This window comes from Megalopta genalis, chromosome 13 (genome assembly GCF_051020955.1).
Source record: "Megalopta genalis isolate 19385.01 chromosome 13, iyMegGena1_principal, whole genome shotgun sequence".
Taxonomy (NCBI): domain Eukaryota; kingdom Metazoa; phylum Arthropoda; class Insecta; order Hymenoptera; family Halictidae; genus Megalopta; species Megalopta genalis.
Window position 1 is genome coordinate 11938314 of NC_135025.1, and position 24835 is coordinate 11963148.

At 36.2% G+C, this 24835-nt stretch overlaps 1 protein-coding gene across 1 annotated transcript in view; it reads left to right on the plus strand.

Moving 5' to 3' along the window:
* Positions 1–24835, plus strand: part of amon (prohormone processing protease amontillado) — a 133956-nt gene that overhangs the window by 40708 nt on the left and 68413 nt on the right. Inside the window, exons 2-4 of the mRNA XM_033478077.2 lie at positions 3102–3206; positions 7693–7960; positions 21170–21207. Coding sequence (XP_033333968.1) covers positions 3102–3206; positions 7693–7960; positions 21170–21207 — 411 coding nt within the window. The remainder of the gene's footprint in view (positions 1–3101; positions 3207–7692; positions 7961–21169; positions 21208–24835) is intronic.

Consider the following 24835-nt stretch of genomic DNA (forward strand, 5'->3'; position numbering starts at 1 on the left):
GGATAATGCGTTTGCCGCGTAGCGGATGTATTCTTACTTCCTGCGGTCAATATCGAATCTCCTTTTCTTTGTTTTCTCTGTGTCGACACGTGTAACTGGTCCGGCGGTCGTTCTTTTTTCAGATTGCAATTGGTTGGAACGATAAAACGATTAAAAAATTAGGTTTTTCAGCTTTTGAAAATTATGTTTTCTACTTTTAAAAAATTATGTTTTCGATTTTTAAACGATGATTGATGTCTCTCAACTTTGAAAAAGTGGCGTTTCTCAACTTTTAAAAAGTAGTGTTACAGTAATTTCTCCGGGAAATGCCAAATTCCGGGTTGCTGTGAATTTCCTTTGATAGTCCTACGCCTATGTGATTTATTGCTACGTCGATGCTAAGCGTGTATTCATATTAATATATATTATTATATTATTATTATTATATTATTATATATATAATATTATAATTATATTATTATTATTATATTATTATATATGTAATAATATAATTATAATTATATAATAATAATATATTATATATAATGTACATCGGCATGCTGGTCGCTGCCAGTTTTCGACGACTGCCCTGAGTTTCTATAGAAACGAGCCGCGAGACTCGCAAGAATCGCGACTCAATATTCTCAGATCTGCCGGTTTCAATTCCGACCTCCGAGCATTTCCCGGAGAAATTACTATGTTCAACTTTCAAAAAATGTTCCTCAACTTATAAAAAATGCGTTTTATAGATCTCAACAACTTACGAAATTTCGTTGAAATTAAACGCGTTTTTCAAATGTTCTGCATGGACTCATTGTCATATAAGAAACTTTATAAAACATCATTTCTTAATTTTTCTTTATCATCTTAATAAATTTCAGTTTAGAAAAATTTTTGTGTACCCATTCACTACAAAAAGTATATCCATACATCTAAAAAAAAGTCTAACTTACCTCGACCAATTTTAAAAAAGTTGCTCCGTTCGGAAAGATGTTCACATACTTTCTGACGCGAGTGTACCTGAACGTAATAGAAATTGCTTTTCGAGTCCGCAATCGCTGGCAATAAATCCAAGGCTCAGTCACCATGGCAATTCTTTAATCGCAACGAATGTTAAACTATCTCTTTCGTTCTGTAATGGCAATATTTACGCTCACGTAAAGCAAATAAATAATCCTCTCGTGCTCGTCGAACGGCACTCGATTTAATTCTTCGGATAAATGTCGAACGGAAATTGTTTAATTTTCCGGGGATCCATTAATTACTGGGCGTCATCGAATTCGTGGAAGTGGATGCATCATTCCTATTTATTGACATGTTCCACCTCGCGTTCGCTACAGTCCTTCAATCCCTTATTTAAAGAAATGTAGCTGTGTGCATAATTACAGCCTCGAAGTAACGTTTACATTTTTACTGATACTTAAGAAAGAAACAACTATATTTCTGTATTTCTATATTCTATTTCTATTTCTATATTATATTGTATATAGATATATACTCATATGATGTTTTCTTAAGTTTCTGTTTAATTACTGCGAATTTCTATATTTTATTTCTATTTCTATATTATATTGTATATACAGGGTGTCCCAAAAATGTCTCGCAATCCGGAAATGGCGGGTTCCTCGGATCATTCGAAGCAACTTCTTCCTTTACAAAAATGTTCTCCGAGGCACCGTTAACGAGTTATTAACGAAAAACAGTGACCAATGAGAATCGAGTACGGTTGACGCGAGGCGGCCCAGCCAACCAGCGCACGAAGCCCAGTTCCACTCATTGGCTCGGTCGCCTCGCGCCAGTCGAGCTCGCCTCTCATTGGTCATTGTTTTTCGTTAATAACTCGTTAACGGTGCCACGGAGAAAATTCTTGTAAAGGAAAAAGTTGCTTCAAATGACCTGAGGAACACCCTGGGACACCCTGTAGAAATATACACATATAATGTTTTCGTAAGTTTCTGTTTAATTATCACTGAAAAAGTAAAAGTTGTTCTTAATCTATAATTATTCACACCACTGTACACAGTAGCTTCTTTATATGGCAGATAGGAATCGAACAATTCAAACTATATCGTCTGATCGTGTCTGGCTATGGGAAGATTTATTTCACTTGCCTTGTCGTAGATCACATTAATCCACTCGTCGGAATGTATTCTACTGGTATTAGGCAATCTGTTCCATTTCGCTGAGTACGAAGTATGTTATCGGACTCCAAAGTTTACAGTTGTCTGACTATACGCTGTCTTATTCTACTTGCATCGCGAGAGTACACGAGTCTGACTACATAGAGTTTTGCTCTACTTGTTTGGCCAGTCTATCTTATAATTAAATGCATACAATTTTATATTAAAATAAACAATATTTTCACACGTCACAAGTGCATTTAAACTCACTTAAAAAGAGTAATGTGAATTGACAATTTTGTGTTAAAATAAACAACATTTTGATATGTCACAAGTGCATATAAATTTGACAATCTATTTATGAATAAAATGCAACACAAGATTTCACAATTTTGCAAACACACCGCTCAATAATCATAATTAGCCTGCGGATTTTTGTGCAAAACAAAAATTACCTACTTTGATTGCGAAACAAACAGAAGTGAAATAACGAAGTGTCATACCGGAAGTTTTTGAAGATTTGATAGCAAACTAACGGCACTGTTAAATTAGTCTCATGCATTTATTTATTATTATTATTTATTTATTATTTTTATATCTACATATGACTTGTGTCATAAATACATCAAATTCGCAGTCTGATTATAATTAACGCGTTGACTGATATGCATTAATTTCAGGGAATTCTCTGCAATTATTTTGACCCAAAATTCAATAACATTGAGAAAGATTGAATAACTCACTAAATAGTTCACGAAATAAATTGCTTTAATTTCACGTATTCGTCCAGTGTGAAAAATGAATCTCTACGAAATTCAATGAAGTCAACACCGGATTTGCTTTTTTTTCAGTTACTGTTTCATACAATAAACTGCTTTAATTTGACAGAATTTCTAAAAAGATTTTTTATTCGCTCGCCAGTCAAAAATGTAAAGTAACTATAAGTATAATTCAGGTGAAGGATCGAGTTTAACAAAAATGTTGTCTGTTCTATTGTTAAAGGTTCTGGGCAGTCAGACGGAATACCATTTCGTGCACAGAGCTCTGCCGCACGCGCGCAGCAAACGTTCGGTGCCGCACACGAGAAGGTTGAAGGTGGATCCCATGGTAAGCGATTCCCTCCATGTTCCTACGATAAATATTTTTTCTGCTGTGCGAACTTCGTCGCCGGAAAAAGCATTTCTCTCGCATATTTTTCTGCTCCGCCTGCTCCCGACGTATTCTCGGCAGCGGAAGGAAAACGAAGATATACTCCTTCGCGATTTCAATTTTCCGTATTCGCGTTGCGTCCCATTTGCCACGATAGAAAAAGTAATCGCATTCTGCAGTCCAATTCTGATGTTAATGAAGTCTCTTGTCGAACGATTCGTTTGTAATTTAATTGGGTTTTAATGGACACAATTCCCCTTCACTTTTGAAACGTTCGATTTTCATTCAGGCTTGAACCGTTCGATTTTCGTTCATGTTCATTGATCGTGATTTTCTTTCAGATTTTATTGACACTGATTTTTTTTTATATTTATTGGTTATGATTTTTTTTTCCAATTTTATTGGCTCTGATATTCTTTAATATTTATTAGCCCTGATTTTCCTTCAAATTTTATTGGCTCCGATTTTTCTTAATATTTATTAGCTCTGACTTTCCTTCGAATTTTATTAGTTCTGCTTTTTTTAAATATTTATTAGCTCTGATTTTCCTTCAAATTTTATTTATTGTCTCCTATTTTTCTTAATATTTATGAGCACTGATTTTTCTTAGTATTTATTAGCTCTGATTTTCCGTCAAATTTTATTAGCCCCGATTTTTCTTAATATTTACCAGCTTCGATTTTTCTTCATATTTATTGGCTCTGATTTTTCTTTATATTTATTGGTTGTGATTTTTTTTTTTAATTTTATTGTCTCCGATTTTTCTTAATATTTATTAGCACTGAGTTTTCTTAATATTTACCGGCTTCGATCTTTCTTCATATTTATTGGCTCTGATTTTTCTTTATATTTGTCGGCCGTGAATTTTCTCCATATTTATCGGCTCTCCTTTTTCGTCAAGCTTATTGGCTGCGATTTTCCTTCATATTTATTGGCTCCGATTTTCCTCCATATTTATTTATTACCTGTGATTTTCCTTCACATTTAATCTGTCTGATACTCCTTCAAGCGCATCGGTGCGTGATTTTCCAAATCTATTTCCATTTCACTTTATTTACTGTGAAATCTGTCGAACACAAAACTACGTTACACGCGGTTTTTCATTAAAGAATATCGGATACAATATCAGAAATCACCAGAAATACATTACGTTGAATCATGTATTGTTCGTCCAATGAAAAAAGTCGCTGCGTGTTTACATTTCCACTTCTGCTGCGTGCTGTTCGTTCGCTGTCCCTCCTCTGATCGCTGGCAATGATCGGTATTAGCCATCGTTGACCTTCGTCTGCAATATTCCCTGTCAATAGAAGAAAAATAAGTTGGTATCTCTATTGGCCGGACACAGTAACGAAGGATATCGATGGCCAATATCAATCATTGGCCGCGATCATAGGACTGCAGCATGCAAGCACGCCGCGACTTCTATCGCTGGATGAACAATACCTTGTTAAGCACACCGATTCAATCGTTACAGAGCCATATACGGTAATCGTTTCTGTTTGGACAAAATCGAGGCTGATGAATATTAAGAGAAAGCTTGAAATTGATACATTAACTGGGTTCGCTGCAAAAAATAATGAAACCTTTCGAACAGTCATAGAAGTTGATGTAATTTTATTTCATTCGTATCACGGTGTTCTGCGAAGAATCAGCCTTCAATTCAAGCGTAGATTGGTAAACAGTTTTCCACATAATACGCCACAAACATTAATGCAAAATGTTCCGATAATTCGTTCCGATAATTTCTATTGCTACTACTTACATATACAGGGTGTCCCAAAAATGTCTCGCAATCCGAAAGTGGCGGGTTCCTCAGGTCATTTGAAGGAACTTCTTCTTTTACAAAAATGTTCTCCGAGGCACCGTTAACGAGTTATTAACGAAAAACAGTGACCAATGAGAGGCGAGCTCAGCTGGCGCGAGGCGACCGAGTCAATGAGCGGAACTGTGCTTCGTGCGCTGGTTGGCTGGGCCGCCTCGCGTCAGCCGTACTAGATTCTTATTGGTCACTGTTTTTTTGTTAATAACTCGTTAACGGTGCCTCGGAGAAAATTTTTGTAAAGGAAGTAGTTGCTTCAAATGATCTGAGGAACCCGCTATTTCCGGATTGCGGGACATTTTTGGGACACCCTGTAGACTGTTGTAAATCGATGTGAAGACAAAAGAAGTGTGAAACAATGCATATGAAGACAATTATTTGGTTCAAACGATGAGCGAGTGTATATAGGATAACAATCTGTATTGTGTTAACGAAAACATTAATTTCATCTTTTTGTAATCTTTTAATTTTTCAATTTAATTTAATTTTTGATTTTATTCTCTTCTTTTCAGTGTTTATTATTTTTTATTTTTGTTGTATGCACCAAATAAGGCAATATTGCAATATAAATAATGTGTTGTGTTGACTGCGGACGTTACGCATTTATGAGAAAAATTAATAGATTGAATACAAAACGATGGAAATATACAAAGAATTTTCTGTACTTTTTATTTAATAAGATGTATGTATGTATCTCGGTAAGTATATATTATAAAGTCTACAAATCCTAATTTAATTCTACAAATTCAAATTTAATTCTACAAATTCTACAAATTCTATAGATTCTATAGATTCTATAAATTTTATAAATTTTGTAAATTCTATAAATCTATAAATTCTATAAATTCTATAAATATTAAATTCTGCAAATGTTACAAATTCTACAAATTCTATAAATTTTATAAATTCTGTAAATGCTACAAATTCTACAAATTCTACAAATTCTATAAATTTTATAAATTCTACAAGTTCTATAAATTGTATATAAATTCTGCAAATTCACACATTCACACATTCTACACATTTTACAAATTCTTCAAATTCTGCAAATTCTGCAAATTCAATATAAATTCAATATCAATTCAAATCAGAGTCTGTTAAAGATAGCAAATAGCCCAGACAAACAAATGGAAACTCAGAAAATAATCGACAATTAACAAAAGAATTGGACAATTGACGGACCAACCTATCAACACCGTTCAAAGTAAATTGTAAAAACAGAACCAATTCGTCGTATTCCTCGTACACCGTCAAATTCTACGGCAGTAGGTACCGGTGTAAAATCGCGCGGGAAAAGACAACGACGTCGGGGGGAAGGTATCCCGGCGTTTCCGTGGAAAATCACCGAGTAAACCGAGCGAAATGAATCGCGGGACCGTGGGTGGTTTGTTCGAGGCTCGATTCAGGGCCACGCGATCCATCAGCCAACTGATATAAATGTAAATGAATACCCAATCCAACGGCTCGCGCGGCGCGGCCCGGCACAGCGACGAGAACGTAATCGAACGAGGAACAGATTGCTCGCATAAAATTACGGTTCTTTGACGGAGCCTCGGTGCCGCACAAAATCATCATTATCCCGTTGAAAGAACGCCCATCTTCGCTGTACAACGCTCATGCATTTTCATTACGCGATCTCTTTCGATCGTTTCACCGTCCCCGTTCCACCCTGGCAAGTTAGCGACTCGATTAAACGCTCGTGAGATGCGAACGTGCCGGCATTGCTTTTATAATTGTTTCGGAAAATGGACGAGCAGAATGTAACAGACGCCGACCTTGTACCAAGAGTATCGGCGTCGCGATATGAGCCGTTTATTTTTAAAGGGGCATAAGTCACTTTCTTTTTTTTTAAATGAAAAGATACCGTTCAATTGTAATTTGTGTTTCCATCAACTCGATTTTTTTGAAAAAGTGACTTATGCCACTTTCGAAATAAACGGCTCATATAACACGTCTGTGAGAGCGACGCGGTTAAGACTTTTTCTAAATTTGTATAGCTTACGTTCAAAGTTTAGTAGAATGTGTTACGGTTTTATGGTTTAATTGATTTTGTTAATATCTACTTTGTGTAATTATATTGGGTTTAATTATCAAAATAAATTTTGATTGCTCACGTTCATTTATTTCTTATTTTGACACTGATCTTGTTCAATAAAAATTATTTGATCAATAATAATCGAACTGAGTTTGTGTTTAGACTTTAGACACATTTTAATTGATACGATTTCATCAATCCATTGCAATCGTTTGTTTGAATCGAGGAAAAAATGAGATTATAATTTTAATTTGTTAATTTTCATCTACTTTCAATTTTCGTTTAATTACTTTCAATAAATAATTTGATTTTCTGAAAAAAATTTGTCAATAGTTTAGTTCCCGACGAAATAGATGCCCCTTAAATATATATATATATATATAAACGAAAAGAATAAACATTCGGGATTATTCGAGAATTTCGAGAACTCAGAAAATTTCGGATTCGAGTTTTTACGAATGTAAAATTTCCATCTCTAAAGTAAATCTATTTTATAAATAAATCTCTATATATTCTGAAAGTAAAAGAACAAAATGATATCAGTTCGAAAGAAGTGTTCGCTATGATCGTGATTTTTACCATTGTTTCAGGTGCATACAGCGGTGCAACAGCCAGGGTTCAAGCGAGTGAAGCGAGGCTACAAACCTCTGAGCGTCGACAACCTCGTGCCTCTGTACCAGATGAAGAACCCGTGGAATCCTGGGAACAGAGACCCGTCTGATCCGTATTTTCAATACCAATGGTACCTGAAGAACACGGGTCAGAACGGGGGCAAGCCGAAGCTGGACCTGAACGTGAAGGCAGCGTGGGCGCAGGGTGTTACTGGAAAGAACGTGACCACGGCTATTATGGACGACGGTGAGATCATGTGTCTTTGGGTCGAAACTTTCCCAATGTTATTCCATCTTGATCCTTAAACTGGATTGATCTGAGTGTGAAAGTGAGAAAAACTTCGGCGAAGAGAATTTCTCGGTGGTAGCTAAACCGGAGGTAGTTGGACTAAAGGAAGGAAAACTATAGGTAGTTAAATCAAAAGAAATAGAACTAGCAGTAGCTAGACCGAAGGAAGCAAAACCAGAGAGAAGCTAAATTAAAGGTAGCTAAACCAGAGGCTGCTGTAGTAGAGATAGCTAAACCAAAAGTAGCTGAACTTAAGGTTTCTATACTAGAGGCAATTGAAGTTGAAGTTAGTAAACTAAATTAGAGATAGGTGGACCAAAAGTAGCTAAACTGGAGGCAGCTGAAGTAGAGGTAGATGAACTAAAAGAAGTTAAACGGAGGAAGTTGAAGTAGAAGGAGCTGAAATAAAGACAGCTAAACAAGAGGTAACTAAAATAAAGAAAGCAACATTAGAACTAACTAAATTAAAGATAACTAGACCAAAGGAAGCAAACTTAGAGGTAGCTAAATTAATGGTAGCTAAACTAGAGACTGCTGAAATAGAGATAGCTAAACCAAAAGTAGGTAAACTTCATGTTTCTGTACCAGAGGCAATTGAAGTTGAAGTTAGTAAACTAAATTAGAGATAGGTGGACCAAAAGTAGCTAAACTGGCGGCAGCTGAAGTAGAGGTAGATGAACTAAAAGAAGTTAAACGGAGGAAGTTGAAGTAGAAGGAGCTGAAATAAAGACAGCTAAACAAGAGGTAACTAAAATAAAGAAAGCAACATTAGAGCTAACTAAATTAAAGATAACTAGACCAAAGGAAGCAAACTTAGAGGTAGCTAAATTAATGGTAGCTAAACTAGAGACTGCTGAAATAGAGATAGCTAAACCAAAAGTAGGTAAACTTTATGTTTCTGTACCAGAGGCAATTGAAGTTGAAGTTAGTGAACTAAATTAGAGATAGGTGGACCAAAAGTAGCTAAACTGGCGGCAGCTGAAGTAGAGGTAGATGAACTAAAAGAAGTTAAATGAAGGAAGTTGAACTAGAAGGAGCTGAAATAAAGACAGTTAAACAAGAGGTAACTAAAATAAAGAAAGCAACATTAGAGCTAACTAAATTAAAGATAACTAGACCAAAGGAAGCAAACTTAGAGGTAGCTAAATTAATGGTAGCTAAACTAGAGACTGCTGAAATAGAGATAGCTAAACCAAAAGTAGGTAAACTTTATGTTTCTGTACCAGAGGCAATTGAAGTTGAAGTTAGTGAACTAAATTAGAGATAGGTGGACCAAAAGTAGCTAAACTGGCGGCAGCTGAAGTAGAGGTAGATGAACTAAAAGAAGTTAAATGAAGGAAGTTGAACTAGAAGGAGCTGAAATAAAGACAGTTAAACAAGAGGTAACTAAAATAAAGAAAGCAACATTAGAGCTAACTAAATTAAAGATAACTAGACCAAAGGAAACAAACTTAGAGGTAGCTAAAGTAATGGTAGCTAAATCAGTGGCAGTTGAAATAAAGGTAGCTAAACCAAAAGTAGCTAAACTTCAGATTTCTACACCTGAGGCAATTGAAGTTGAAGTTACTCAACTAAAGGTACCTAAATTAGAGATAGGTGGACCAAAAGGTAGCTAAACTAGAGGCTGCTGAAATAAAGGTAGATAAACTAAAAGAAGTTAAATTAGCAGAAGCTGAACTAGAAGATGCAATGCCAATGATAGCTAAACTAGAGGCAGCTGAAGTAGAGCTAGATAAACTAAAAGAAGTTAAACGGAGGAAGTTGAAGTATTAATAGAATAAAGACAGCTAAATCAGAGGTAGTTAAAATAAAGGAATCAACTAAAGAGCTAGCTAAACTAAAGATAACTAGTCCAAAGGAAGCAAACTTAGGGGTAGCTAAATTAATGGTAGCTAAACCAGAGGCTGCTGAAATAGAGATAGCTAAACTTAAAGTAATTAAACTTCAGGTTGCAATGGTAGAGACAGTTGCAGCTGAAGTTACTAAACTAAAGGTATCCATACTAGAGACAGCTAGTCTAGAGACAACTAAACTAAAACCATCTAAACTCGAGATATCACTGTTCCACACAAAATAATACAATATCATCGTCCTGAATTCTTCCGACGTTTGTACCACAACACAATGTCTCACCGACTCGATTTAATTTCTAAGAAATCAATATCAACTTGCTACCACCAGAAACGAAAACTTTCATAAAAGAGAAACAACAACCGGATCACCAGATCATTCCAGAATCTAAATTTTTTTCCTCAACGGTGCTCTCTTTCGGGCATTGTTCTCTTTGTCCATCCTGTGTCTCGTTCGATTGAAACAGCGCGAATCTCCTCGCCGGTCGCGGCTGACAGCTAGAACTCTGGATGACCGAAGGCAAGATAGCTAATTTATCGATAGCTTCTAGAGTCACGTTGTCGAGCGAGAACCAACAGCAAGACGTAACGGGTCAGTCGAGATTGCGGGGGTGCGCGTGACCTAAAACGGCAGAGCCGGGAGAAACATGAAACTAGATTGTTTAAGGTGGTAGAATGGAAGCCGATCATCGATTGGTCTGTTATGGAGTTTGAAACCAGATCTCGGTGGCCGTTGATATAACGGTCACGTTGTTGTCGCAACAGTTCCGATTCGACGTCGCCGAAACGGAGATGCCGTTGCAACAGCTCGGGCTGTTTCAGTCGTTGTCTCTTAATTGTTATCCGGACGGAGGGCTGCTAACGGGCCGCCTCGCTGATTTAACCAGCCGGCTGACTCCTCGGGATCTCATTAAAGGAAGCGCATTTAGTCGTCACGCGAATCTCGCAATCCTGGGGAATCTCGTCTTAATTGGTCGTCGCGATTGTATAATCGTTTGCCAGTGTCGTTGCCGCGTGATTTCGTCAATTGCCGATGTTTCGGATTTTTTAAACGTTTGCTAATTAGTAGACAACGGATTTTACATAATCACGGGACAAATCGCTGTTCTAATTCAATACTGAGAATAACATTTTTGAAAGAAAACCTGATTTGGAGATATTCTACTGTTTCGTAGCAAATAGCATTATCTGGATAATGCAATACTGATATTTCTACGTTCTTTGCATGTATGTGAAGGAATATTGATGATTGTTTTTATTATATTTATTTACGTTTATGTTTATTTTATTTTATTGCAATTTTTTTCGATATATATTGGCACAAAAAGTAATTCATTACTTTCGAAAAGCAAATTATTATGTTTTTAATTTATTTTTATTTTTCATTCTTTCCTATCTTTCTTTAAGTCAAACGAAAATTTGTTCTGTTTATTATGTCTTTTATTTTTGTCGCATGCACCGAATAAAATTAATAGATCATCGGATATTTCTTTATTTTCGAAAATCAAATTATTATTGGGAAAATAAATGTCTTTTGAATATCTTTTAAAAAAACCACTCGATTTTCAGTATTTTGCCAATCAGAAACGGGACTTCTGCGAGCATAAGCTTCCTCCAAAGTTACCAGAAAAATGTCAAAAAGATTTTTCCGTCTTTTTTTCTACTCTAAACGTTTAAAAAATCGTCTCTCATTTTCTTGCGAAAGTGCGAAACAATTTTCCGAACGACCCAGTGTTATCTCGTCGTTATACAGTACAAGATTGAAATCGTCCCCGATGCGGCTAAATTTCGATCATCGTTTTCCAAGGCCGAAGATCGAGCAAATCACGTGAAGTACGTGAATCGTTGACCGCCGTACGACGCGCAAATTAATTAACATTCGTAACATCTTTGTAACAGTGATCGCCTGCGCGCGGTTGGACATGGCTCGATCCGGTTTCCACAGAGGCAATCCAATTATATTCGAAACAAAATTCGAACCCGGACTCCTCGATACACAGCTAGATTGATTAAATCGAGCGGAGCCCGGCTCGTTCCGTGGGGCTCGTCGACGGCCAACAATCTATTGGATCAGAACCGACCTGATCGGCCCACTTCCGCGGTGATACATATATATATGTATATCGACTATGAGGTAATTTGTGTCGATGTTCTTTCTCGTTGCGACGACGGTATACGATCAAAAATAGTTTACTGTTTCTTGAACCTCTGGAGAATCGTGTCGCCACGTGGAAGCGGTTTCAGAAAACTTGTCTCGCGGAATTTTCATTACCGCGTCCACAATTTTCGTAATTTTCTGCGTAATTTTTTAGCGAAACTCTCTGAGTTTACGGATAAAAGTATGCGCTTCAAGATGTGTATAATGATATTTTGATAAACAATGATCCACTCGATTAGGAACGATTGAAGTAGTAACATGTTCGTCGTGAAAGTTGTTAGAGACAATATGTTGGCGAACTAGCTACTATGTTCAGAATTTTACGAATATTGAAACAAAACTTTCTGATTTCATAGGTAAAAGTATGCACTTTAAGATGTGTATAATGATCTTTTCACAAATAACAATCTGCTCGATTGGGAACGATTAAAATAGCATCACGATTGTTTTGTAAGATGACAGAAACAACGTGTCGAGAATCTAGCTGCCATATTCACAATTTTACGAATTTTAAAATAAAACTTACTAATTCTACATATGAAAGTATGCACTTTAAGATGTGTATAATGATATTTTGATAAACGATGATCCACTCGATTAGGAACGGTTGAAATACTAATATCTTCGTTGTGAAAGTTGTCAAAGACAGAATGTTGGTGAACTAGCTGCTATGTTCACAATTTTACGAATTTTCACACAAAACTTGATGATTTTATAAATGAAAGTATGCACTTTAAGATGTGTATAATGATCTTTTCATAAATAATATTCTACTCGATTGGGACCGATTAAAGTAGCATCTCGATTGTTTTGTAAGATGACAGAAACAACGTGTCGGGAAACTAGCTGCCATATTTACAATTTTACGAATTTTTAAATAAAACTTACTGATTCTACAAACAAAAGTATGCACTTCAAGATGTGTATAATGATATTTTGATAAACGATGATCCACTCGATTAGGAACAATTGAAATACTAGTATCTTCGTTGTGAAAGTTGTCAAAGACAGTATGTTGGTGAACTAGCTGCTATGTTCACAATTTTACGAATTTTCAAACAAAACTTGATGATTTTATAAATGAAAGTATGCACTTTAAGATGTGTATAATGATCTTTTCATAAATAATATTCTACTCGATTGGGACCGATTAAAATAGCATCTCGATTGTTTTGTAAGATGACAGAAACAACGTGTCGGGAAACTAGCTGCCATATTTACAATTTTACGAATTTTTAAATAAAACTTACTGATTCTACAAACAAAAGTATGCACTTCAAGATGTGTATAATGATATTTTGATAAACGATGATCCACTCGATTAGGAACAATTGAAATACTAGTATCTTCGTTGTGAAAGTTGTCAAAGACAGTATGTTGGTGAACTTGCTGCTATGTTCACAATTTTACGAATTTTCAAACAAAACTTGATGATTTTATAAATGAAAGTATGCACTTTAAGGTGTGTATAATGATCTTTTCATAAATAATATTCTACTCGATTGGGACCGATTAAAATAGCATCTCGATTGTCTTGTAAGATGACAGGAACAACGTGTCGGGAAACTAGCTGCCATATTCACAATTTTACGAATTTCTAAATAAAACTTACTGATTTCACAGATAAAAGTATGCACATCAAGATACGTAAAATGATATTTTGTTAAACGATGATCCACTAGATTAGAAACGATTGAAATAATAAATAATGAAGAATATCAAAGCACATATCCTTCTCAATCAGTTATCTGCCTTTCGACGAGTATACTCGTCGTGGGGAAACGGCAACATTCCGTGTCACATGACGAGTATACTCGTCAGAAGGTAACCGGTTAAACAACTATAGAGAAAAGTGCGAACCGCAACGTGTGCAGAGGGGAAACCGAATACGAGAGCACGCGTCGAATTGGTGTGAAAGACAAACAGCTGGCGGCGAGATTCGGAATCGAGCGAGAGAGATTTGTTCGGATAATCGGGGCGAAGTGTGTCCGAACAAGAAAAGTGAGGTAAAGAATAACACGAGGGTAGTGGGAAGCGTAGAACAGAAAGGAGAAAGTTGTGAAGAATAAATGAGTAGGTATTAATAACCGCAGGTCGACGGGGAAATAACAGGGAACCGGGTGAGTCAATCTAGGAGCACGAGTAGGTTAAGGTTAACAATAAGAAGGCATCTGCCGGGAGGAATATGTATATTTGTCCGAATAGACAAGTCGCATAAGATTGGAATAGATGGAATAAAGGTGCGAGATGCGATGCCGCAGAGAAAATCATCGCTATTATTACCAATAAATAGTTTTTTTCGCGAGAAATACTTTCAAGAACGTTTGACATTCTTCTTTCGGATCGAATGACCGCCATTTCTTGTAGAATTGATACTTTCAACGTCGGTTGCGTCAAGAGGTAGAATCTTATTCGTTCGATTTAACAGAAAATTATTCTTTTCGTCTCGCATGAAAAAATGCCGAAAATATAATAGTAATTATCGCAGAACCTACGATGACTGTTGGGGCGTCACAGCGTCGTCAGTAATAGCGACGAATTATGACGCTATATACGTGGACTGTATATAAAAATAAGAAACCGGATTTTGCTTGAAGTTTTGTATTCAGCCCGCGACTACACTACACCCTTGGTCAGGAGGTCTTGGTTCTCTCTACGCACGCGCGCGAATTCTGTTACAACTCTCCTCTATTAGAGAATATTTTCCTTCGTGGTAGACTGCTACCCCTCCAACGCATTTCTAATACTCGCTGATTGGTTTTCCTTGATTTTTGACAATGGCCAATCAGTGAGTCTGTTTTAAAGCAGACACCCTTCCCTTGCGCCCTTAACGCGTCTTTCTGGGAGGGTGCTGGTGTATGGGAGGTGGGAGCGGCCGCAAGGCTTTGGCAAAGGTAGAAAAATTCCTCCAGGCATCACCATCATGAAACAGTGTCAGGCTGAATCTTCGGAACTGTTCCTTTTTTATGACACGTCCTGGCCATCGAGGTCGAGAGAAGCGAAGTCCCAAAAATCAAGCAATAGAGCGTGCGTACTCTCGGCCGGCAAACACTTTAAGTCCAAAATGCATACCAGGTGTTATTAAAAATCCTAAGCTCAAAAACAGCCGGCCAGGCACGTTCGTGTCAGAAAGAACATTAGTGTTGTGCACTAACAATGACTGAAAAATGTTCAGAACTTTGAAAATTCAGCTCACCGAACTTTCATTATCGTAGCTACAATTTGTATTATTTTTTAGCGACAAATACAGAATTTGTAGACAAAACTGTAACGCTTCAAAATGTACATAACGATCTTTTGATAAAAAGAATCATCCATTGATTTAAAAATTACGCCTAAAAAAAGTATTACGCCTCGCCTGAATGCTGTGTCGGTGTATCAGTGGATCAAAAAATTTAGCTGTCAGGTTTGCAATTTTGCAAACACGTCAATTAAACTTATACTATAACTAGCTGAAACTGTACGCTTTAAGATACAAGTAACAGTGCTTCGATAAAAACTAACGTTCCCAGGAAAGGAGTTGTTAAGTTTACAGGCTACCACGGTTTCTCGTGGACGAAGAACATTATCGTTCTAAGGAGACCCAGTTTTACAACGTTGCGCGAACAAATCGCAACAGCAGTATTGTCGTAACTGCAGGCGCGATCGTTGTCGCAACGGAGTTACAACGGCAACGGCTGCTTCGCGAAACGCGATTAAGTTTCCAGATTTCCGGCGGGAAATCGATAATTCTCGCTCCCCTGGGCTCATTAAGTCCCGGCGCTGCTAAACCGTAATCTCGAGTGTACGGAGACGCGGCTCGTTAAGGATTCCAGTCTTACCGGACGTTGCTATCGATTTCGGACGACAGTCGGCGATCCGTAAACACGTCGCTAACACCGTCGGCGACCCGCTGATCGCAGAAAATTGCAAATTGAGTGCCCCGACGGAGTCCGCGAAACGAGCCGCCTTTTATATTTTCCGCCATTACCCGCCGTTTTGCCCCCGTTTTCTGCCTGCCGTGCGTGAACGTCGACGAAATTGCTTACATTTTAGTTTGATCGCGCGTTTCTAGACCGCAGTTTCCGGAATTGTCGTCAAAACGCGGCGAGAAAATATGCAATTAAAAAGAATATTCGTTGTTAAGTTGTCATTTTAGTTGTCGATTTCGAAATTTTATGTTATACAGGGTTCCCCGGAAAGAATCATCCGATTTCAAAAATTTATATTTTAAAAAATTACACACAGAAAATTATAATTCAAACACGAATATAACGGGAAAATGTGTGAGTTTTTGTTTACAAGCGTTCAATATGACTTCCTTTCGTTACACGTATGATATCATTGCGATATGGAAGTTCATGCCAAACACGGTGTAATGTATCTCTGGTAATTGTTTGTACAGCATCACAAATGCGTTTTTTTCAGTTCATTTACACTTGTAGGTAAAGATGGTACAAAGACAAGATCCTTCACAAATCCTCAAAGGAAGAAGTCGCATAGGGTTAGGTCGGGTGATCTCGGAGGCCAACTGTGTAGTACCATATTATCGGATGAACTGCGACCAATCTAACGGTTTCGTAGTTCCGTGTTAAGAAAATTCCGAACCTCCAAGTGCCAATGGGATAAAAAGTAAAACTCGCACATTTTCCCGTTACATTCGTGTTTGAATTATAATTTTCTGTGTGTAATTTTTTAAAATATAAATTTTTGAAATCGGATGATTCTTTCCGGGGAACCCTGTATATAAACTTAATTTTGCTTTGAATCTTGCTGTTTTTTAGCACCTGTTAAGAACACAGGTTACCGAATGTATTAATTTTGCATGTATCGTTTGAGCCGTTTATTTTGAAAGTGGCATAAGTCACTTTGTTTTGAAGTCGATATATTTAAGGGTTTGCGTTTTAACACGTTTAAAAATATGGATGCTAACTTTCGAGAAGATTTACTTGTATTTGTTATCTCAGGATGCTGATATTTTTCTCAGTATAAATAATTTCGTATAAACATTAAAAAAATCACCACTTTTCATTACGGTAAAGTGACTTATGCCACTTTCAAAATAAACGGCTCAATTAATGATCAGTTTGCAGCTAACGAATTATTATAAATATTAGGTTCATACAGCAATCGTAAAAAAGTATCTCTAAATCGAGAGGAAGGAAGCGAGAAAAGTGTATAGTATTCAACTTACGGTGTCGTGAAAAAATAATAATAATTTATGTAAAACGCACGAACTTTCCTATCTTCAAAATTTTTATTATTAATTTTTTATTGTTTTTATTATTAAATATGCGAGCATAAATTGGTACAAGTCTATTTCTAACGTGATCAAATAATCGCGTGTTAAGATAACCTAAATATTTAATACCTTTTTTTCCTGTTATCGTCAAAAGAAAAAAATGACAAAGGTTATGAAAAAAAAATATTAGAATTATATCAAAGGAACATTAACACTAGAACTACCGAGCTGTAAACGCGACTAATATATATTGTTTTATAACAATGACGAGATTGTATTTATTTGAACTTCAAACGACTGTTTAACGTTTTATCATTGTTATTATTTTTATCTGGTTCAATAGGTTAGCATAAATACGTACGTGACTACTTTTCGTGGTCCAAAATAAGGACATTCCAATCCATTTAACTAACTACAATTAAGAACTATACTTTTCTATATTCTGTTTTTCTTTCTAATTCTTCTAATATTATTTTACTTCTTCGAGTATTAAAATATTGTTTACACCTTCTTTAATGACTTAGTCTCAACACTTAAATATTCCAAAATCAACTGCATCAACTAGGTACTTGTGAATTTTTATTTCGAGAATTATTGCTCGGATTTATCATTCGATCCCTTTTTTGTTAGAAACAAGAAGATTCTTCCTAATGCAAGCATTTCCTTTTCTTCGGAAATTAAATATGCATCGCTGATAATTGTGAACGAAGTGCCCTAGCGTTCATCTCGAGGAGCCCTTGGCTGGAAAGTTCAAAGAAATCGCGTCCGTATCGATTCAAGTTATGCTTATTAGATGGTATTTTCATCCAAGGGAATTTTTGCCCTCGGATTTTTCTGTGTATTCCTCCATCTTGACAGCGAACCGACAGTATCGGCCTTCCGTAATTTGATCAGCTTCCATCGAAGCGTCGATATGTTTCTATTTCCATCGAACTGTATTCTCTTGTTGCACTAGCTCGCGTCGTTGCTTGTAAACCGTTCTACCGACTTGTCAGAGTTGGACATATTTTAATCGAATAACGAATACAATTTTATTCGAAGAATTTATTTGAGATATTTCCAGGATGAAATTTTATTTGAAATATTGTACGAATAAAATTTTCTTCGAAGAATTTATTCGAAATATTATACGTATTAAAATTTTCATCGAAGAATTTATTCGAAATATTATACGAATAAAATTTTACTTCAAGAATTTATTTGAGATATTATACCAACAAAATATTGTTCAAAATATCTCTCGAATAAAATTGTATTCGTAATATTACGTTGAATAAAATTTTCTTTGAAGAATTTATTCGAAATATATGAGTAGAAAAGTTTTTCCAATAAAATTTTATTCGTAGCATTGCTCGAAGAATTTCATCGAAATATTATTCGAATATAATTTTATTCGACGAATTTATTCGACATACTACTCGAATGAAATTGTATTCGAATAATGTCGAACACACTCTTTGTCGTGCACAGTCTCGGTGAACCGAGACTACCTTCGGTAGACGTATTTGTATTGGGTTGGCAGGAAAGTAATTTCGGTATTTCAATGTTAAATAAGACTCAGTTTTTTCTATACAAGAAATGAACTTTAGTCAGTCAAATATTTTCCATTCTGTTCGATGACTTTTTGCCATCTTCCTGGTAACTTCACGATTCCACGCTCAGAAAACTTCTGATCCTTATCAGTAAAAAACTCAATCAAGTGCGATTCGAAGCTGTCGTTATTATTGAAACTTTTACCATTTAAAAAGTTTTGTAAACTTCGAAATAAATTGTAATCCGACGGTGCAAGGTCGGGACTGTATGGAGGATGTGACATCACTTCCCAACCAAGCTCCAATAATTTTGTACGCGTTGCTAAAGATGTGTGTGGCCTCGCATTATTGTGGTGAAACATGATTCCTTTGCGATTTGCCAATTCTGGCCTTTTCACTTTAATTGCTTACTCCAATTTCATAAGTTGTTGGCAGTAAACATCTGAATTGATCGTTTGGTTGCTTGGAAACAGCTCAAAATACACAACACCTTTATAATCCCACCAAATTGACAGCATGATCTTTTTCTGATGTAATTCAACTTTCGATATGGTTTGCGCTGGTTCATCACGCTTGCACCATGACCTTTTTCTATTAATGTTACTGTAAACGATCCATTTTTCATTACCAGCGATAATTCGTTTCAAGAAAAGGTCGATTGCATCACATTTAAAATGCGTATCGCAAATACCGATTCGTTGTGTTAAGCGAATTTCTTTCAATTCATGCGGAATCCAAACATCGAGCTTCTTAACAAGTCCAAGACATCTTATGTGATATTCAATTGTTGTGTGCGATGCATTTAACCTTTTTGCAATCTCTCGTACAGTTATACGACGATTCGATTCAATTATGGCTTTGATTTTGTCGTCGTCAACTACAGAAGGTCGATCAGAACGTTGGTCATCTTTAAGTGAAAAATCTTCGGAACGAAATTTTTTGAACCAATTCTGACACGTGAGTTCTGTTAACCTTTTAGGCACGACGCGCCACTATAGTGGCTTCCGCGGATGTCATCTTTCAGAACGACACATCACTATAGTGGCTTACTCTAGTAGCTCACTCGCTCATTGTTTGAATCAAATATTCGTCTTCATATGCATTGTTTCACACTTCTTTTGTCTTCACATCGATTTACAACAGTCTTAACGATATACAGACAGAATATACAGTATCAGACTTTGTACAGTACTCTCTATTATTTATTTTTTAAGCAATCGACGCCATAAACTTCGCGTATCTCTTTGTGAGCCTAGGCCGCTTTCTTGCCTTTAGAAAAATAACAAAGTAAAATGTGTCGAAAATATCCATTTTTGCACTCCATGTTAAAATTGACAGCAAACTATCAGTTATAAACAAAACGACACGGAATTTGTTTCTATAGTAACCTAAACGTGTCAACTACCAAAGCTGAAGACAAAAAGATTATATCCTTAACAAAAGAATTACAATGCAAACGTAACGCTGTTTATTAGTGCAAACCGAAATTACTTTCTTGCCAATCGAATACTGTAAGTAGAAATTAGAGTAAATCTTCTGGAGATTAGAGATCGCGACTGGTTTAGCGGTTGGCCAAAGTGTCTTTGACGGTAGGGTTAACCGGTGAATTGGATTTCCGGTTCCAGAGAGCACGGAACACGTTCGCGCAAGCTAGATAGGTCGTTGTTAATTGCTTCGGGAACCAGGTTTAATCTTTGTCACTAACTTTGAATCCAGACCGTAATTACTCGCTCCTTAGGAATCTTGTAATGTCTTGTAATGTCTTACTTCGTGAGATCTGGTTGTATCGGATGGTTCTCTGCGCCGGATGAGACTGAAAAATCTCTTCAAGGTATTGTTAACGAACTGTAGATTTTTATGCACTTATGGAATTGTCAAAAGCTTGAAATTTTCGAAGAAGGTATAATTTAAATAGGAAACATGAATTGCATGTTAATTGCATCTCTGAGGTAACTTTGTGATAAATAGATTGTGGGTTTTCTTCGCATTTATGTTAAAATTGACACGGCGAAGTTCCAAATTAGGACGTCGAAAGAACTTTGGAATAGTCTTACATTGTTCTTAATTTATTGAAATCATTGAAAGCAAATATGCTTATTTAACTTACTTTTCGTACAATTGATCAAGAAAATATTTATCCTGCTGAAAGATTCGCAGTCTAATGACAAAAAACAGTGTTGTTATTAATAAAGATGTTTTCTTTATTTCTGTTTCTTGAGAAATGGTCGATGAAAATAATCGATGAAAATGAGCGACGATTGACATCATCGTTAAAAATTGTCTTGAAAATTCATTCGTGTCTTATAAAATCGAAAATGTTCCTGAATTTAGTATCCAAATCCCACCTTGTCCCTTCTTCTTTAATTCTGGCACAGCTGACCTTCTTTTTCTTCTTCCCTGTTCCAGGTGTCGACTACATGCATCCGGACTTGAAGTATAATTACGTGAGTACGACCTCTATTTTTCATCTAGAAAGACTCTAGAAACATTTTTTCATCTGTCACTCGCGCAAGCAACCGACAGAAATCGGTCATCGTTTTGATTTTATTGAAATTTTTGGTTCCTCAGGCAACAATTCATCCGTTTTCTATTTTGTCAAGACCGACAAATATTTAATTTATTGTAAAATACTAAATATTTGTATTACTATCACGTATTTAATTTATTGTCAAATACTTGAATTACTTCCAAACATTTAATTTACTTTCGATGTTTTTTGATTTTTAATTTCCTGCCAAATATTTAATTTATTGTCATATATTTAATTTCTCTCTTACACTATTGTAGACAGATCGCACTTCTTTAATAAAACAGTACTTCAGAAATTGAAGCGGACAGTAAAAATAGCTAGAAAAATCATTCGGATCACCAGGTTAAAATTCGAACAAAATTGCGAGGTTTGCGGAAAACAAAATATCTGACAGCTTCTTCCCTCGAACATTTCATCGTGAACAACTTCCATCGATCCCTCTTGTCCGCATCACATCAAGCACACTTTAAAATTTAAATCTGCTTTCGTACGTATACGATTTTTCCGAAGCGTCGCGACGCTTTAGTCTTGACCTCGAAGATCCCGGTGCCAGTTTGTTTCGGCGATTCTAGGTCGGCAGATTAAACGTTAATCAACGCGAGGTTCAGGGATAGAATTTATTGTCTTGACAGAGGCAATCGTGCTCGGAAATGAAACCGGTGAAAAATTGTGCTGTTGAGTGGCAAACAGTTCTAGGGTACCGTGTACTATCCCGGTGGCAATTGTCACCTCGATGCCACGTGAAGATTGAACAAAGGTGAATCGTAGAGGTGAAACGAAAGATTAAGCATAAATATGAAGCACAAAAATCCATTGTAAGGATGAAGCGTAAAAATGAAGCATGAACAGCGATTGTAAAAATCGAGCATAAAGATGGAGCACAAAAATCAATTCGAGCATAAAGATGAAGCACATAGGTCAGTCGTAAAGATGAAGCAAAAAATCAATTGTAAAGATGAAGCATGAAGACAAAGCGTACGAATAAATTGTAAAGATGAGGTATAGAAATGAAGCACAGAAGATCAATTATGAAGATGAAGCACAAAGGTCAATCGTAAAAATGAAGCGGAAAATCAGATGTGAAAATGAGGCTCAAAGGTCAATCGTAAAGATGAAGCACAAAAATCAATCGTAAAAGTGAGGCACAAAGATGAAGCACAAAAATCAATTGTAAAGATGAAGCACAACCATTGTACGTAAAGACGTAGCATAAATATCAAAGTACGAAGATCGATCATGAGTGTTCCTTCTCGAGGATTTCTCGAGAAATTTTATAATTGGTTCTTTCCCATTTCTCGAAAAATACAGTATTTCTCGTGAAATTTAAATCTGGGAAAATTTTTATGAATCTCATTTATTTTATAACATATTTTCGCGGAAATGAATTTTTGGTTAGTTTAACCCTTTGCACTCGAAGCCGAACAAACGCAAAATTTAAAATAGTTCTTCCATTTTATATGACCCATAGGTCATAGGGCAACCATAGATTTTCGTAGGCATCCTGGAGGTGTTCGCAGTTTTAAAAAAGAGTGGAAAGTATGGATGAATCAAGTACCAGTAGTTCTAGTTTTAAATCTGTCAAACGATTTCGGTGTTCGGACGGAAACGAAACAATTAATAAATTTATTATACGACCGAATTTGTCAGAAACAACATCGAAATTGGCAGCTGTTGATCGATTTTAATATAATCAAATCACTAAAAGTGAATTTATAGGACACAGTTTATCGTTTAAAGAATTTAGTCTCTCCTGTAATTCATTGGATGCAAATTAATGTTTGGCTATTATACGCAAAATAGAAGAATTAATGAAGAAAATAGAAACACTAAAATAACAATGAAAGATACATGGTTGTACACATAAATATTTATTACAAGGAATTATATAACAAGGAATATCATCTACCAATCATCATCAAGGAATAGCATCTACCAATCTAGGATTAATACCAATTCATGGAAGCCGTAAAACTAAAAAAAGCTTTAGAACTACTTGATGTAAAAATAAATTCTTTTAGTCTTTCACTATAAAAATACGTTCTAGCTATTGTGAGTGATGGGACGCCTATTATGCAAAAATTTGGGGGACTCTCTCTCTCTCTCTCTCTCTCTCTCTCTCTCTCTCTGACATACCAATATACTAATAATAATATATAATAATATATATATATATATATATATATATATATATAATAGTATATAATAATATATATATAATAATATATTATTATTATATATGTATATAATAATATATATATATAATAATATATTATTATTATATATGTATATACTAATATATAATAATAATAACATTATAATATACCAATATATTATAATCACGAGATTTAGCAGTTTTAAAAATATTTTATGTAAAAAAAAGTATTGATGATACCCAATCTGTTTTTCGTTAATAACTCGTAAACGAAGCCGCGAATTGCATTTTCGCTACGGAAAAAGTTGCTTGAAATGACCTCAGGAATCCCCTTACTTTCGGATTGCGAGACATTTTTGGGACACCCTGTAGTCTTTTTTCTCATTTCTCGAGAAATGGGAAATGTCGAGAAATCAGGAACATTAATCGCGAGGATCAATCGTAAGAATTCAGCACAAAAATCCAGCGCGAAGGTTCTTCAACAAATAATTCGAACGAACGGAAACAGCGGTCAGATGATTAAAGCGGCCGAAGAAAATTTGATTCCGCGTCAATGTTTTCGTTTCAGCGGCGCTTATTAGACGAAGGAGGAAGTTCGACGATATCGCGTTTGAATGGCGTCGGATAAATAACAGGAACCAGAGATCGCATTGTTCCGGAACGCCATGGAACGGATCCTCGACCCGGATTCAGATCCGAAGTACGTCGCTGAAAGGATCTCGCGATTATAGATTCGAAGTGTCGCGCCGCGTGGTTTACTTTACGAGGAAAACTGATAGCGCGAAATAATGGGCAGATAATGTCGTATATCTTGCGGGATGTCTCGCTGTTGCTGGTTCGTTCGATGCGACAGCCAGCATCGACAATGCGACCTGCCACGTCGGAAACGAGAAAGGTGAAACGTGGACGCAATGGAGACAATGGGATCTACACGTGTCGCCGGGACTACTGATCAACTTTCCGAGCCGGGTGACAATGCGAAAGTTTCACGGGAGAAAACTCGCCGGGGAAAAATTCGCTGGCCTCTAATTAGCTTTATCGCCGGGCCGTGATTATTCGGGCGAAATTCTTCTCTGCGCAATCAGAGAAACGGAGGAGAAATTCTTTCTGCTTTTAGTTACTTCAAGTTGGTACGCTGGTCGTCGTTGGCACTTTTATTAGAAGGCAATGCGGAGAATTGATTATGTGTGTCGCTTGGTTCTGAATCATGTGGGTTGCAAGGTTTTCGTTCGTTCAGTTTAATTTGTTTATGAGACGGCGAGACAGATTTACGTTCGTCGGGCTTATACAAGGCGAGAAAGTCTGTTTCTACTTTTGATGGTTCAAGTAATAATGGGATAGATCAATTGAAAGTGATGTGTAACTATGTTTATAAATTTCTTAAAATGCA